Source organism: Ammodytes marinus, assembly GCF_949987685.1.
Source record: "Ammodytes marinus genome assembly, chromosome: 15".
Classification (NCBI taxonomy): domain Eukaryota; kingdom Metazoa; phylum Chordata; class Actinopteri; order Uranoscopiformes; family Ammodytidae; genus Ammodytes; species Ammodytes marinus.
This window is the reverse complement of record NC_137219.1, coordinates 3912870-3930369: the sequence shown is the minus strand read 5'-3', so window position 1 is coordinate 3930369 and position 17500 is coordinate 3912870. Positions and strand designations below refer to the sequence as shown.

The 17500-nt window shown below is 39.8% G+C and overlaps 1 protein-coding gene across 1 annotated transcript in view; it reads right to left on the bottom strand.

The window, feature by feature from the left end:
- Positions 1–17500, bottom strand: part of slc4a11 (solute carrier family 4 member 11) — a 107740-nt gene that overhangs the window by 48601 nt on the left and 41639 nt on the right. Inside the window, exons 4-5 of the mRNA XM_080042327.1 lie at positions 12967–13010; positions 10008–10236 (exon numbers count right to left, since the gene is read on the bottom strand). Of these exons, the coding sequence (XP_079898453.1) occupies positions 10008–10236; positions 12967–13010 (273 nt within the window). The remainder of the gene's footprint in view (positions 1–10007; positions 10237–12966; positions 13011–17500) is intronic.

The window sequence follows — 17500 nt, the reverse complement described above, 5'->3', positions numbered from 1 at the left end:
GTGAAGATTTCTGTGCGGTTTCGTCAGCTTTTGGTACATGCAAACTCTGCGGTTCTCACACACACACGCACGCACACAGACGGACGCACGCACACACACACACACGCGCACGCACAAGCACGCATGGACGCACACACACACACACACACACACACACACACACACACACACACACACACACACACACACAGCAAGAAAAAACTTCACAGATGTTCACAGAAGCAGCATATCAATGTGACGAACTTCAATGGGAAGATGCATGATGAAAACATATGAGGAAGGCAGGACCGGATGGCTGGATTGAACCCCTTTGATCTTTGTGGATTCTTTACTGCAACTCTGTAACTGGATTTTCCACACGCTTTTTGGTTGGAGGGTGAAACACAGATTTTAAAAACGTCTGAAAAACCAACACGCGGATAATGCCGTCCGTCACAAATGAGACTGAAACGAATCGATGAATATGCAAACACAGTGAAAAAAATATGAAATTTATACTTTAGATCTCAGCAGCAGAAAATCAACAGAGTGGTGTATATGGTAAATGGACTGCACTTATACAGCGCTTTTCCCTGGTTTTTCACAGACCCAAAGCGCTTTACATTGTTTTGTACACATTCACCCAATCACACACACATTCATTCATACACCGATAGCAGCAGCTGCCATGCAGGGTGCAAGCTAACTATCGGGAGCAATTCGGGGTTCAATGCCTTGCCCAAGGACACTTCGACATGTGGCGGGGAGGCGGGGGATCGAACCAACGACCCTGCACTCCAGTGACCGACCGCCCTACCCGCTTCGCCACAGCCGCACCATATATACAAAATAACCAATCAGAGTCAAGGTGAGACACTGCATGTGAATGAGGTAACATTTCTAACTTATAGATATTGGAATGATTCTTTGCCAGTTGATCACTTCCATTAAACCTGCAGTGTGTAGAATTTTGGGTTTTATTTCCTGGCAGATTTTGTAGAAAGTAATTATAATATCCATAAGTACATTTAATTTAGTGCATAATAGCTGAACATTTTTTTTTTAATTATTTTTTTTCCCCTTAGAAAGGGTCTCATATATGTCCATATTTCTGCATATTTTGGCCCAAGGCCTAGTGCCGCCATCTTGAAAGTGTCATAGTTGGAATGTCATCAGGTGCATTGTTTAAAATTTAGAATTGTTCTTGTCCTTGAAGGCCACTGTAGCTTCTGTTATTATTCGAAAGGGTTGGGGTTACCCAGGGAGTGTTGCATTCTAGAACTTTGTAGAACTTTCTTGATGATGTCATATTACACACTGCACCTTTAAAACAAATATTTTTTCGTATAATTTTTTCTTCGGAAATGTTTAAATAAATATGCAAATGTGTCAATATCTAACTAATAATGGTGTATATTTGCACCCCTTTAATAACTAAAAATCTAGATGCAGGATAAAGCCAGAGGTACAATCTTTACTTAATTTTCACAACACATTCGAGTCCAACATTTTTAGAGAAAAGATTTTGGATACAGCTTATTTTTTTCATTTTATAAATTATAAAATACTATGTACAAGATTTTAAGAATAAAATGTCTCACAAATCAGACAATTAACAACATATGAACAAATCCTTGAGTAATAACCTTCAGAATAGTGCTAAGAATGATTACGGAAAGTTAAGTTGATGTAAGTGCTTTAAAAATTAAGATTATCATATCGAAAGAAGACATGTTATATAAGCAAAATAGCCAAAAAAGTGCTTGAAAAATAACATGTTTATTGCAGCAATGTTTCACCTTTAAAGTTTCTTTTAAAAGTGTTTGAAAAAGGGTCGCGATTCCTTTTGGTTCAAGGACACTCTTTATATTATCACTCAGCGGTGACCTCAATAACACCCATCCTGATCTTATGCTGCCTTCAAGATTAACTGTGGTCCCAACCATTTGTAGACCTTTCTCTCTCACACACACACACACACACACACACACACACACACACACACACACACACACACACACACACACACACACACACACACACACACACACACACACACACACACACACACACACACACACACACACACACACACACACACACACACACACACACACACACACAACAAAAGGGTGGGAAAAATGATTGGATTCCTTCAAAGTGCGGGGTTGTAGAGGGCACTTTAAAAGGAGGTGATTAAAACACGGACGGACAGGCTCCATACAGCAGCAGTTTGGCGGATGGAACACTCACTGTGTATTAGGAATCCCTCACAACCAATCACATTGCACGGAACATATAATGACAACCAATCAAAATGCACGGAACATAGAATGACACGATGTCACTATGGCGATGAAGAGGTTGCCGCTATAGGACTGGGTCAATGTTAGGAAACCTTGTTATCTAGAGAGGTTGTCAATTCTAATCCTGCGCTCTGCTCCGCTTCCCGCTTGCATAAGAACAAATTACATTAATGGTAAATAAACCCAAAGCCCTACATTGGTACAGTTTCAAAGTCAAGTGCGGCATAATATACGTCAAGATAAATTACAATTATATAACTCGATTGAATTGCTTGACAATAAAAATCAATTTCCACCAAGGACACAACTCTAGTATATGCAAACAATGTTGATTTAAAGGTGCTACGAGGAACTTTTAAATATTTCTGAAACAGTCTCATTTTTCCTCTGATGATCATAAATGACATGTATCAAGCAAACGAGACCATCAGTGCAAAGAATGCTATTTTTATATAGTATTTCTGAATGCCTTTGTCATGGGTATAGGCTACACTCACCCAGGAACGACAGCTGGCGTAGTAAAAAAACACTACCGCTTTCGTCCAAAGGGGGTGCAATTCAGAATGAACACAAACTGAAAGTTCCTCAGAGCACCTTTAAGTCATTGGAATTCCAACCTTCTATTCCAATCAAAATAACCAATTTATTCACACAAAAAAACTGCTATTTTCTTCCCCTGTATAAAAACTGCTAACGTTATCGGACAATGCGGACAAAGGGGCCGTTGATTTAAGGGCTGGTTGAAGGGCCATCGATATATGTGACAAGGTGGAGGGATTGCCGGTTGTCTGTAATCATTTGATGACTCAATGGATCGACCCAGTCCCGAGTAGCGCAATGAGAGAGAGAGAGAGAGAGAAAGAGAGAGAGACAGAGACAGAGACAGAGAGAGAGAGAGAGAGGGAGAGGGAGAGAGAGGGTGAGAGAGAGGGAGAGAGAGAGAGAGAGAGAGGGGGAAACACAAACGGCATACTGATGGTGATTGGGGATAGAAGCAATAAATAAATAAAAAAACAGGAGCCACTGATTGCAGCCTCTGATGCCAGTGACATTTTGGTCCAATTAGCGGAAAAGCAGAGAAGCCTTACCGTCATCAAAGAAAACGAAAGTTTGAGACTTGTCTGCGTGTGGAGAAGGAAGGAAGGGAAGAGGGGAGAGAAAAAGAGATTTGAGAGAGATAGTCAGTTACACTCACTTTTACTGAGCAGTTTTTTAAAGAATTTAGACAGATATATGCAGAGAATATAGGCATTGGCGCGCACACACACACAAGAACAGACATACACACGCGAGCACGCACGCACAAAGGCACACACACAAACACACACACACACAAAGAATTTGTACAAACATATGCAGAGAATATAGGCATTGGCGCGAACACACACACACACACACGCCCACACACGCACACGCACACACACACACACACACACACACACACACACACACACACACACACACACACACACACACACACACACACACACACACACAGGGAAGCTTCATTTCCTGTCCTCCTTTACCTCATGCATATTAAATATCATTTTTCCCAGAGGAAAAATCCTTCAATGTCTCGTCTGTTTTGGGCGCGGAGATATCTCGTCTTGATTACCGTCTACGGGCTATTACCGAAAAATTGGATTTCATCGCTGATAGCACACAGCAGTTAGTATGTCTTCAAGCAAGTGCATAGAATAAAAAAAAACACCACCAAAGAAGTCAACCAATGAAGAGATCAAGATGAACAAAAATATGACATGTACTGTACGGCCATTATTATTTTTCATGTGGAAAAAAAGAGCTTCGGAATTAATGGGTTGCATTTGGTATTCCGATCATTCCGCGGTAGAATGTTAACAGAGAGAGAGATTTTCACAGTGAAAAAGTCGAGCTGCCGCCAGCATGAAAGTATATCCAGTATTATAACAGGGAAGAGAGAGGCATACACAATTGATTTAGAAAACAAACACACAGCACCTCTCCTGTTGGACAGAGCCAATTATGTCCACAATATTTGCAGAACTTGGCTGTCAGAAAATAAGCATAATATATCTCGACAAAAAAGGCTGTTTTGGAAATGCAGAAATGTACCCTGCGTTCCAATCCCCATACTTCCCTAATATTTAGTACGCCAGAAAAAGATGTAGGATGTCCCAATACATGCACGTCAATTGTAGTATGCTGAAAATACATAAATGCCTGACTAACTCTGATAGCATTTTGGAGTATTAGTCTTTATTCTCGACATTTCTCGACATAATGATAAAAAAAACTTCCTTATCTGATTTGTTTTTTTCTCTCCTGTGGCCCTAAAAATGTTCTGTACTTTAGTATGCAGTGTATAGTAAAAAGAAAGAGTATGTGATTTGGAACGCAGGGGTAGAATTACAGAACAGACAGACCTCCTACTGAAATAGCCTAAGGGTCACAAAACTCACAGTAGCCTATGAGTGATTGTGTACTTTTGATTTTGCAGCTATATGTTCTCTTAAAGGAGCAGTGTGTAGAATTTATTGGCATCTTTCAGAACAGACTCGGTAGAAATTGAACATAATAATCAAAAGTGTGTTTTAATTAGCGGATAACTGCTTGAAAAAAAACATTTTATTTCCATAAAAATATTCAGATATTACACACTGAAAGTGTTGAACACACATATGAACACCTTGCCCTCACCTCTGCAGCTTTAAACAGGAAGTGTTAGGCTAATTCTGGGGTTCAAATATGTATTTTTGGTGTTGCATCATTTGAAAAGCATATCAATTCACACAATCTGACCTATGTGTGGATCACATTTGTTTAAGCACATTTATGAATGTGAATGTTTGTGTGGGTGTGTCTTATGTGTTTTTAATAAGTTGACTATAATTGACTATTTATATCGTTTTAATTTAGTTTTAATTTATTTATGCATACCGGTACGTACTACCTCAATGTGATGTTTTTGCACTGAACAAGGACTGCACTTCATTGTGTTGTACTTGTCACAATGCCCAGAACAATTATATGATTATTTTATGTCAGCTATTGTGGGCAGATAGGGACACCAAATACCCCAAAATATGTGTGTGCACAAACACTGAAAAAGTCAGTTTTTCACAATATGTCCGTGCACTTTAAAATGCATGAATAATATGAGACTGTTTTTAGTTTGATTCAAGCTGGCTAGTAAAACGGCAGCAGGATTATGCAAATTGCAGCGAGTTTGAGAGCCGGCGAGATCGATGGAAGGTGACAGCAATTTAGGGAGAAATGATGGCGCAGTCATCACTAAGAGGAGGGCACTAAATCAGCATCACACATACAGCTCCGGAAAAAATAAAGAGACCAGTCTGGATTTTTCTTAAATCTTCATCTCTAGATAACTTATTGAAAATGCTCTTAATGACACAAAATGTATTGGAATTTGGTAGAAATGCTGTCAGTAGTTTATATTATAAAACCAAAAATGTTCATTGTACTCAAACATATGCCTATAGATAGTAAAACAAGAGACACTGAACATTTGGAGTGGTCTCTTAATTTTTTCCAGAGCTGTCGCAACAAGCTCTGTAGCTGCTAACAGTATCATAGCCAGGGAAAATACGGGAAAAAAAACTATTATATATAAATGATATAATTCATTATTACAGGTCTAACAATATATTGACAACAGGTCTTTATGTGGCAGATGCTCATCACCATTATCTTTAGGCTGCTATGATCATTTATTGGTTTAAAGCTGGAGGTGCTTGTCTCCTGTAGGTTCTGTGTATGAGTTGAAAAAAACGTGGTAATACAATGCTTAGGCTCTGTAAACTGGCATGTTGCTAGCAGTGGGCTCCTTTGTTAACATAACCGTTTAAAGAGCCTAGGCTGTGTATTAACACTGGATATTTCTTTTCAGCGTGCACAGTATGGTGTTAGTGTTCCTAGTAGTGGCTAACATGAAATTATTATCAGTAAATTGCATCATCAGCAATTGTTCATTGTTCCTCGGCACAATGTGTGTGTGTGTGTGTTTGTGTGTGTGTGTGTGTGTGTGTGTGTGTGTGTGTGTGTGTGTGTGTGTGTGTGTGTGTGTGTGTGTGTGTGTGTGTGTGTGTGTGCTTCATCGCCAAGTCCCAAGACAATAAAACCCCCCAAAATCTGTACAAGTTGGCCTCTAAATTCCAACTCTTCTGTACAAAGTTGAAGCAGCAGGACTAATTATCTCCGCGGTTCTTTCATCTGTTTCATCTCTTTTTCATTCTCTGTAATTCTCACTCGTTTTCAGCGGCGTTTATAATCTGTCCCTGTTCTCTTTATCTCTCAGTATTACGCTCCAAATGAGCCGGTCGTCATGTGAACGTGGTAGATACAGTATATGGCAGAAATGAATACCTGAATAGATAGTTCCTCGTTGATAACATACTTACTTCCACAGTGTGTGTGTGTATGTGTGTATGTGTGTGTGTGTGTGTGTGTGTGTGTGTGTGTGTGTGTGTGTGTGTGTGTGTGTGCGTGTGTGTGTGTGTTTGACTTTATTCCCCCATTATTCATCCCCCGGAAATATATATTTTCCCTCTAACCAAAGCAGTGACACAAGTGTTTGATGTGTGTGAATGTTCTCAGTTTTTTAATATAGGGATCTTACATGTGACATGATGGATTCGTATTCTTATATAAGAAATCCGTCTTATAAAGTGGTGCATAGTGTATTCCTGTTTAAAAGCTAGCCTGGCTATCCGTAGACCGCAGCTCAATTTGATCTACGATTTAACATGGGTCTGGTATCAGCGTTGTCATTTCAAATTTGAATGTCTAAACTAATTTCTTCATATCATTAGTGTCTTTTTACCTCATTCTGCAAACATGTCTTTATCATAGATAGTATATTTATATTGCATCCATCTGTAGACTACAGTAATAGCTACAGTAATAGTACTGCAAATTTGCATTTTCCAAAATTGTCTTTGTCTTTGTCTTTTTTATTCGTTTCATAGTTGAAATGTTACATCATCATTTTGGGCAATTAACTATCACCCAATTCTCATGCTATTATATCACTCGCTCTGCAGCAACTTAAGCCTTTCCCTAGAGAGGTAACTCTGGAGATAACTAACTTAAAACAGTACTTTTGGTTGCATCACACACACACACACACACACACACACACACACACACACACACACAGACACACCCCTAATAAGGACGTCCAATTCACAACTAACTTGCTTTTTAAAATCAGATATGTGTATGCTAATATTTAAGACATCTCTGTCAATGTCAATATATTGACAGTTTGCTGCCAGCTACAGCTATCAAACTGTGTCTGAAGATTATTTTAGTGTCCCTGATCTAAAAATACTTTCTTTTATGCTTCCGTGTTGCTTTCTGAATGCGGAAATTGATTTTGAAAACACTTCCAGACAGAGCAGACGTGCACGGGAGGCCCTTTCCGTTAGGATAGCGACCACAAAAGAAAGATAAAGACAAAAAAGTGTATTTCTTTGCTTCTCTGTGGGGCTATTCTATGAAACAGAGGAGTAGCGACGCCGCCATTTGAAAAGCTCAGTCAGTGATCGATGACAGAAGTCAATTATCACCTCGCGGTTCTGCCAGAGAGAGGCGGCTGTAGCGGGGCTGAGCGTCACACACACACACACACACACACACACACACACACACACACACACACACACACACACACACAAGGACGCAGGCATGCACACACACACACACAGACAGGCAGAGACAGACAGACAGACAGACAGACAGACAGACAGACAGACAGACAGACAGACAGACAGACAGACAGACAGACAGACAGACAGGCGCTAACACACACGCACACACGCATGCACCGCACACACACACACACACTCACACACACACAAACACACACCTAAACCAGTCAACTGCTGCGGACACCAGCCAGCCGGGCCAGACAGCACAGCACTAGAGATGACAGGCAGCCCCTCTACACTGCCATTACCTCCACATGCTCCTATAGTGGGAGGAAGACCCCTTTCATACTGTCCCTGGGTCTGCACAGTGGGTTAACGGAGAGACACTGAATGCAAAAATATAGTTCTTTTCAAGCAGCGGTTTTGCTAAATTTTGAGTCTTCTTTCATAGTTGTGTAAATAATAGATCCACAATGTACATTTAGGCGTTTATTTGACTGAGCCTTATCTTCTCAGCCGTCCAGAGCCCTTAGGTCGTCTGGGACAGGTTTACTTACAGTCCCAAGAGTTAGGACTAAACGAGGAGAAGCAGCTTTTAGTTTTTATGCACCAAATATCTGGAACAAACTCCCAGAAAACTTGAGGTCTGCTGCAACCCTCAGTTCTTTTAAATCGAGTCTGAAGACTTTTCTGTTTCCATTTTAACCTGTACTTTTTATTTTATTTAAATGTTTTACTTCTTTTCATTCGCTTTTAAATGTCTTCTAATGTGTTTTATGTATTTTAATCTTGCCCCTGTAAAGCACTTTGAGTGGCCTTGTGTTTGAATTGTGCTATAGAAATAAACTTGCCTTGCCTTCTGCGTCAGCATATTTCTCCAATATCTTTAATGGCCATATAAGGTTAAAACATAATTACCCTGCAGCTGCAGTGTCTCCCCATGAATCTGAATTCAGGCAAAATATACGTAGGCTACTGAAATAGTTTTTTACTATTTCTCCAATTATTTCCAACAATAACCAAAACAGTAGCAAAGTCTGACTTGTGGAGTAATTACATTATATTTAGTGAAAGTTGTGTTCAGCGAAGCCTCAACCCTGTTATGCTACAGACGGTGTTATGTAAGAGGGCAGATTTCTCCTGCTCTGATGGGCTGAGGAGATTCGCCTAAACCGAACGGCTTTGCTACTTTTGCTACTTTTGCTTCTCAGCCTTCGGGACCTTCGCTGAACTAACGTGACAGCGATCTGTAAGCCGACAAACGGGGACAGAAACTGGGGGGAGATTTTAGATAGTTTCAGAAATGAATGTATGGTTAGAAAAGAGTGAGGTTTGCATAACGTGTTAAGCTTATCTTACATACATTTAAGTACAAAACTTAAGATTTTTGGGTACGAAGAGGAAGATTCATATGTATATGAGTGCTAGCGGAACAGTTTCAGTAAAAGTTATATTATTTGAGCTCTTGGCAATCTTCTGAACTCATGGTGTGTCTGTATTTGATTGATGGTAAGACAAAAATAAAAAGTCATTGTAGACAACTAAAATTCAAGAGCCACACCCCCAGAAATTCTTTTTACATCACACTTAACACATACGGTACACATCACCAATCATAAAAACCAGGGCAGGGGAAAATTTTCATTTGTATAAAAAAGTATATATATATATATTAAAATGAAATAAATGACGTAAAAAAAATTATTAAAAATAAAAATAGATATAAATGGGTATCTAAAAATAGGTTGCAGAGTCATGTATGTCTATGTGTGGGTGAGAGAGTTGAGAGAGTTGAGAGAGTGCATGGCCATTGAGAAAAAAAACAGTTACCTGATTATAAATAATAATAATAATAACACTTAAAGAGTACTTTTTATTCTTACCGTTGACCTCCTGCACATAGACATCATCAATCATAAAAAATAGTGCAAGAAAATTGTGCATTTGTATAAAAAATTAAAAATTAAAACAAAAGATTGATGTGTGTTGATAGAAAGAGTGTACGTATGGCCTTTGGAAAATAAACTGTTAATGATTATAAAAACACTTCTAGAGTATTTTTTAATCTTACCGTTGACCTCCTGGGCTCCTGCGTCAGTGAACAGCATGCTCATGACCTCCTCAAAGTTGCATGCGGGCTCAGAGATGGTGCTGTCCTGTCCCACGTGATGCAGCATGCGCTTCAGCACGTCGTCCAGCGAGGCGGCGGTCTCATCCAGCAGGATACTGGCCCGCGCCAGGAACCCATCCAGGTCTCTGTGGGCCCGGATCTCCTCCTCAAAGTTCATCAGCTTCACATACTGGGGGGACAAAGGAATCAAGGTTTGGATTTTAAAGGTGCTACGAGTAACATTTGAATATTTCTGAAACAGTCTAATTTTTCCTCTGATGATACTTTGGGAAAAAGAATCAAGATTAAGATTTTAAAGGTTTATATATTTTTTAAACAGTCTCAGTTTTCCTCTGGTGAGCATGTTAGAGCAAATGATACCATCAGTGCAAATACTTTTATAAAAAATATATATTTTTTTTTACTGTGCTGATGATAACAATTGGTGTAATTTTAGAGAACAAATTGTCAAAATTCATCTTGTGGAATTTTTAAATATTTTTTTAACAGTTACATTTTTCCTCTGATGATCATAGGCAAACAAGACCATCCGTGCACAGAATTTTTCTTAATGCCTTTGTCATGGGTACGCTCACACAGGAACAACAGTAAAGGAATAATACCAATTGTATATAGCTGTTTGGTTGTATCACTAGACCTTTAAGAAACACCACACACAGATTTGGACGCACACCATAAGCGTTAAAAATGCCAGAAAGCTTTGACCTATAAGTCTCCTTCAATACCTTTCCCCCTCATGGTGTCTGAGATTCACCTTAGAGACAAATACACACACAGGCAGACACACACACACACAAACAGGCACACACACACGCACACACACACAGAGAGAGAGAGAGACACACACACAGCTCGATTAAGAGCCCAGACACACACACACCAGTCCGCCATTTCATTGATTTTTTTGATTGACAGAAATTCTGAGGCAGACTGGATTCTCTACTGTGTGTGTGTGTGTGTGTGCGCGTGTGTGTGTGTGTGTGTGTGTGTGTGTGTGTGTGTGTGTGTGTGTGTCGTGCTGTTCTTTTTTAGAATTAAAACACCGGATAGAAAGTCCATGTCTAGAGTCTTATATACCTACTTATATTATTTATTTACAGTCCTCTATAGTGGGATGCGGGAATATTTTAAATAAAATATGCAATGTAGTGCTTTTCGTAATCTTTTTAAATATTTTATCCTTTTGTATTTATATCATTGTATCTTGTCTATTTTTGAACACTTTTTATTATTATTCTTTCCTGCCTAGGGAATACTAGGTGGAAAATAGCAATTTGGTCGAACCTGGCACATGAGATCTCTCCTTGCCTTAAATAAGGTTAATGTTTCTGTTGTACATTGTCCCTGTTCAAATAAAGTTACATTCCATTACATTTTTTTTAATAAATGTTTTATTCGCTTTGGCAATTTTTCTGCCTGTATTTTATCTTTGTTTATGTCATCTCTTAAAAGCAATTTCTAATGTCTAATCTTGATGTATTGTATGGCCTTGTGTCTGAATTGTGCTATAGCCTATAAATAAACTTGCCTTACATTACATATAGATGAATCGGATTCGCTTTTGTCTGCAATATGTCAGAAATGACATGATTAAAAGGTTAAGAATAAAATGAATTCCTTCGGGATTGTTTCAGGTTTATTTTAGTCATCCACACTGAGAGCAAAAAATTTGCTTTTTATAAACTTCTACTTCGAAAAAACCTCGTTAGATTTCCAAGAAGTGTCTATAAAGAGAAAACAATAGCAGCTGTAGCAGAAACGAAGGCATATCCAAAATCAAAAGAATTCTAATTATAGAAACCGAGTGCAAATAAACAGATCCACAAACTAAGTTCTTGGCTGTGGAAGAAATGAGGATGTGTCCATGTAAGATTGATAAAAAACAGAAGGGCAGAGCAAACAAACAGGCCTGTAATACAGAACGAGTGAGATTAGTGCAAAGACCCCGGCAAGCTGTTGGCAGGAGCAAGGCACAACAAATTAAATCTGTTACAGGCGTGTGTGTGTGTGTACCGAGGGAATCGAACCCTCGACAGCAGTGGGTTTAAACTGGTGTCCTTTGGGAGCTGCTCTACATTTAATTTAAAGGTGGAGTCAGTGATTCTGGAGAACGCTTTTTGTCGAACATTTTTTTGGTCAAAATCAGTGAATATCTCCTCATATCTTCTGCTACCTGTCCGTACTGTGTGTGCACTGAAAAAAGGCTATTGTTAAATAATACACAGCCTAGGCTCCGTAAACGGTTGCCAGCTACGGTGGCCCCTTTGTTTTACATACCCTTTGTTAGCAGGATGCATTGCGATAAGGTAATGTATTTATATGCAACCATGTCAGATTAATAATGGTGATATGACCATGGTGAAGCAAAATAAACCTTGATTTATATCGTTCATTAACACAGGCTTTTCCTGTCTCTCTGCCTTGATTCGTTTTGTCTGAGTTGGCGGGGATTCAGACCCGAGCAAAGGCATTAAGAAAAAACTATATAAAAATAGCATTCTTTCCACAGATGGTCTCATTTGCTGTTACATGTCATTTATGATCATCAGAGGAAAAATGAGACTGTTTCAGAAGTATTCAAAAGTTCCTCATAGAAAGATTAAAGGTGCTCTGAGGAACATTTAGTTTGTGTTAATTATTGCGCCCCCTTTGGACAAAAGCAGTAGTGTTTTTACTATACGCTAGCTGTTGTTCCTGGGTGAGCGTATACCCATGACAAAGGCATTAAGAAAAACAATATAAAAATAGCGTTCTTTGCACTGATGGTCTTGTTTGCTATTATAATTAATTTATGATCATCAGAGGGAAAATTAGACTGTTTCATAAACATTTAAAAGTTCCTCACGGGAGGATAAAGTAATCTTGTATTACATTTAATTGAATGAATATTTAATCTTACCTTTCGTGATGTGTTCAGTAGCACACAACCAGAGTCGTCAGCATCTGAGGAAGAACAAAGAGATACAATTAAGATCCACACAGTGCTAGAGAATAAGGCCATTACAATAAGGGGATTCTACATTGCATTTTCAAATAACATTCTTAGCTAGAACCGCTTGGCAGACATACAGGCAGATATAAATCTTTACCTCTACATTACTTATTGAAAATGCTCTAAATGACAATATTTTTATTGTGAATTTGGTAGAAATGTTGTCAGTAGTTTATATTATAAAATCGAAATGTTTATTTTACTCAAACATTATGCCTATAAAGAGTAAAACAAGAGACACTAAACATTTGAAGTGGTCTCTTAATTTTTTCCGGACCAGTATGCTTCCACAAGACATACAATCGCAAAACGGTAAAAGTCCAGTGGTGGTAGGCAATGCTTTAAAGAAGGTAGAGCTCCGAAGCTACAATGTCACTACTTCAGCCACAATTTAGTTTTTTGTCACTTGTCTGTTCCCATATTAACTCTCTTGTCATTTCAGACCCGGCCACTCCCCCCTGCTCTGCACTCCCTGCTGATTACTTCCACCTGGTCTAACCACACTCACCTGCTCCCCATCAGCTATTAGCCCCACAGTATATATACCGGTTCATTCCCTCAGTTCCCTGCCAGATTGTCTTTGTGTTACATTGCTCTCCAGCCATTCTGAATTCCTGCCTGTTTACCTGCCCGCCTATTCGTGTTTTGACCCAGCCTTTTTGGATTTTGGATTATCCCTTTGCCTGCCCCTCTTGGACTTGTTGCCTCGCTACCACCTGGTTTGATTCCTTATTAAACTTTGTTGCAATACCTGAACTGTTTGTTGTCGTGCTATTGGGTTCTGGCCTGCCATTTTGGTACAATCCTGACATACAATGTGGTACAAGGTCACTGCGACCTCACAATAAATAAGGTTGCAGTAGCATTTGTCCTCCAGAATCGAAACATTTCACCCTCGAGTCCAAGTGTTAGATTGTGGTGAAATTTGAAAAAAAAAATCCCTCAATGCATTTTTTATGATATTTTGCAAAGTTTGAAGAAAATCCCATGAGATATCGTATTCACAAGAACTGCCCTGATAGACGGATAACCCAAAGCATGATGCCTCCATTTTGGCTATAACTAGCGAGAAGGCATACAAACTAACTGAACTTCACCTATAAGGAACCGGCGTTCTATCATTATAAAATCCCTATTATAATATAATGGATGAGGTTTTTCTTCCCACAGTCTTTCCTCAGTCTTCTCTTGGCCCAGCTGTCCTGTTAATCCTAACCCTACATTTTTACTGAAGTGATGTCACATCAGTAAAATGTAGGATTAGACAGTGAGACCATAAAACACTCTTTCTGCCTTTTCTCAGGCTAGGATGAACCGATTTCTAAAGTGTTTGCACATTTATACTACAGAGGTTCTCAGAGTTCAATACACCTTCATATTTCCTCCGGTGAAGTAGGCCTTTAATCTGTTCTGCCTAATTTGGCTGGGTGTGTCATGGAGCCACAGGGGCCCTACACACTAACAAATCAAGTTTTCTGCATTTCATATGAAGTAAAGCAGTAATCGCCTCAATGTCTTTGTTTGGACCATTACATCTGGTGTATGAATGTGTGTGAATGGTAACGTGTAAATGGGAACAGGTCTCCCTTGAAAAAGAGTCTCCGGTCTCAATGGGATTTACCTGTATAAATAAAGGTTAAAAAAAATAATAATCAGCTTAAAGAAGTTAGTCTATTATAATCTAAAGATTGCTGCTTTACTTCATATGAAATGCAGAAAACTGGCAGAATTCACATTTTCACTGTACCTTTCCAGTGGGTACATTCTTGTCACTAGGGGTACAGAAATGTTCAAGAAGGTACACATATGTACCAATGTTTAAGGTACAGTGTTGTACCCTGCTAAGGTACCACTGGGGGGACAAAGCATTTGTACCCTTTGAGGACCATTCCTGTACCTTGATTTCTTAGTGTGTGTGTGTGTGTGTGTGTGTGTGTGTGTGTGTGTGTGTGTGTGAGAAGCATTTACGTTGGTTGAATCAGAATATAAATTGAAATACTGCATGATAGTGACCTTTTTAAAGACCGACTTCACCGGTGGGAATATGAAGGTGAATTGAACTCTGATATCCTATGTAGTATAAATGTGCAAAAAAAAAATTCAATCGGTTCATCCTAGCCTGAGAAAAGGCAGAAAGAGTGTTTTATGGTCTCACTGTCTAACCCTACATTTTACTAATGTGGTATCACTTCAGTAAAAATGAAGGGTTATGAATAACACGACAGCTGGGCCAAGGGAAGACTGAGGAAAAGACTGAGGGAAGAAAAACGTCATTCATTATATTATAGTAGCGATTTTATAATGATAGAACGCTGCTTCCGTATAGGTGAAGTATTCCTTCAATGTCCCACATTTGCATTTAAAAGCAACAGAGCTTGTTCTACAGCTGGTACAAGTTCTTCATAAAGATCACAAGTAACAACCACTCTGGCAGTAAAGAATAGAGAAACCTAAGACCCTTCCTTCTAACAGTGATGTAAATGTCAAGTGGCAAGTCTCTAAACGCTCTCACATAAGAACCGGGATTGGAACTTCTGCGCTGATAAGACGTTAATACACTCGTCTGTGGAGCTCAGGAGAGAGGGCTAAGATAAAGTACAAAGGAATGGAGCGTGTGTGTGTGTGTGTGTGTGTGTGTGTGTGTGTGTGTGTGTGTGTGTGTGTGTGTGTGTGTGTGTGTGTGTGTGTGTTCCTAGTGAGAAAAAATGGGGCAAAAAAAAACCTTTTTATGTAAGAAAACAATACGGGGACATACAGAGAGAATGAGGTTTTCAGCAGACTTCAGAGTCCCCTAACTGGCAGGCTGTCAGGGCCCCTGCTGACTCTCATAAAACAGTTGCATAACACAGTTATCGTGGTTTACTGTGGGGAGGACGTTATTAGGTTACTGTGGGATTTCCTCCTCTCTGCCTCTGTGTGTAATGTACTAAGGCTGCGGGCTCTGGGTGAAAAAGAAGCAATTGTTGATTAAAGGTGCAGTCAGCGATTCTGGAGAACGCTTGTTGTCAAAATCAGTGATTGTCAAAATCAGTGAATATCTCCTCAGGATTCGCTACCTGTCTGTACTGTGTGTGTGCGCTGGAAAAAAATCTGGTGTAAATACATAGCCTGTGCTCTGTACTTGGTATGTAAAGAAAAGGGGGTCCACCCTAGCTAGCAACATGCCAGTTTACAGAGTATTAACATAGGATTTTCGTTCACATACACACACAGCACATACAGGTAGCAGATCATGTGGAGATATTAACTGATTAAAAAAAACAATTTTAACAACAAGCGTTCTCCAGAATTGCTGACTCCACCTTTAACTCCTGCGACCAGCAATGAGAAAAAGCTATAAAAAACACCTTCTCACCTTTCAACAAGCCTTACAAAAAGCTCCCCAGATATCATAATAATATCAATAATCTCAGCCACAAGTCAACATGTTTGAGTGTGCGTACAGAGAGTTTTTTTTTATTGCCTACCAAACACCTTGCTATCTTCAAATCCCCGCAGGCACAGTACAGTGTAGTAGGAAAAAAATAATTCTCCACAGCTCAGTATGAACCTCTATGATTCAGCTGTGGCACGTGTCATGTCTTGTGTGTGCAGTGGATTTTGTTCATCAAACGCTTCCCAAATCAAAAAGCACACGGCGGGGTTTATGAGAGAGAGAGAGGGGATGGAAGAGAGAGAGAGGGGGAGACAGAGGAAGAGAGGGAGAGAGGGAGAGAGAGACAGAGGAAGAGAGGGAGAGAGAGAGGGGGGGAAGAGAGAGGGGGGAGAGTGAGGGAGAGGGGGTGAGAGAGACAGAGGAAGAGAGGGAGAGAGGGAGAGAGAGAGAGGGGGGTGAGAGAGACAGAGGAAGAGAAGGAGAGAGAGAGAGTGAGATAGAGATATAGAGAGAGAGAGAGGCGGGGGGAGAGAGAGAGAGATGGAGAAAGAGAGAGAGAGGAGCTGTGGTGCTAATTGCTGTCAGACTGTAGCGACTGTAGCCTTGAGGAGGAACTCAAATACGATTACCTCGTCCCAAATGATCACCTCTCCTCTCCTCTGTACTATACGTCTCAATATACCGCGTGTGGCTTGAAGTAATCCAGCAGAATTTCAAGGGTTATAAGGATTCTAGAATGGAAGGAAGGGTTCAATTTTGACACAAGGTTGTTGCCCTACTTCTTCTTGGCGTCCGTATCTGATCAATTTGAGACTATATTGTATTGAGGCCGCCACAAGTGTTATGTAATCCCAGAATGGAGAGAGAGTGTATTGTATTATTTTTGGTCATTAAATGTTGAAGGGTTGTTGACTGGCCATGGGGGTATTAACGTGTGTGTGTGTGTGTGTGTGTGTGTGTGTGTGTTTGGAGGTCGTATTTATTGGACACAGGCTCAAGCGTCCTTGGGCTAGTTTTTTTAATAGAGTTTCTGCATTTGTCCGCATCTGTGTGTGAATGAATGGA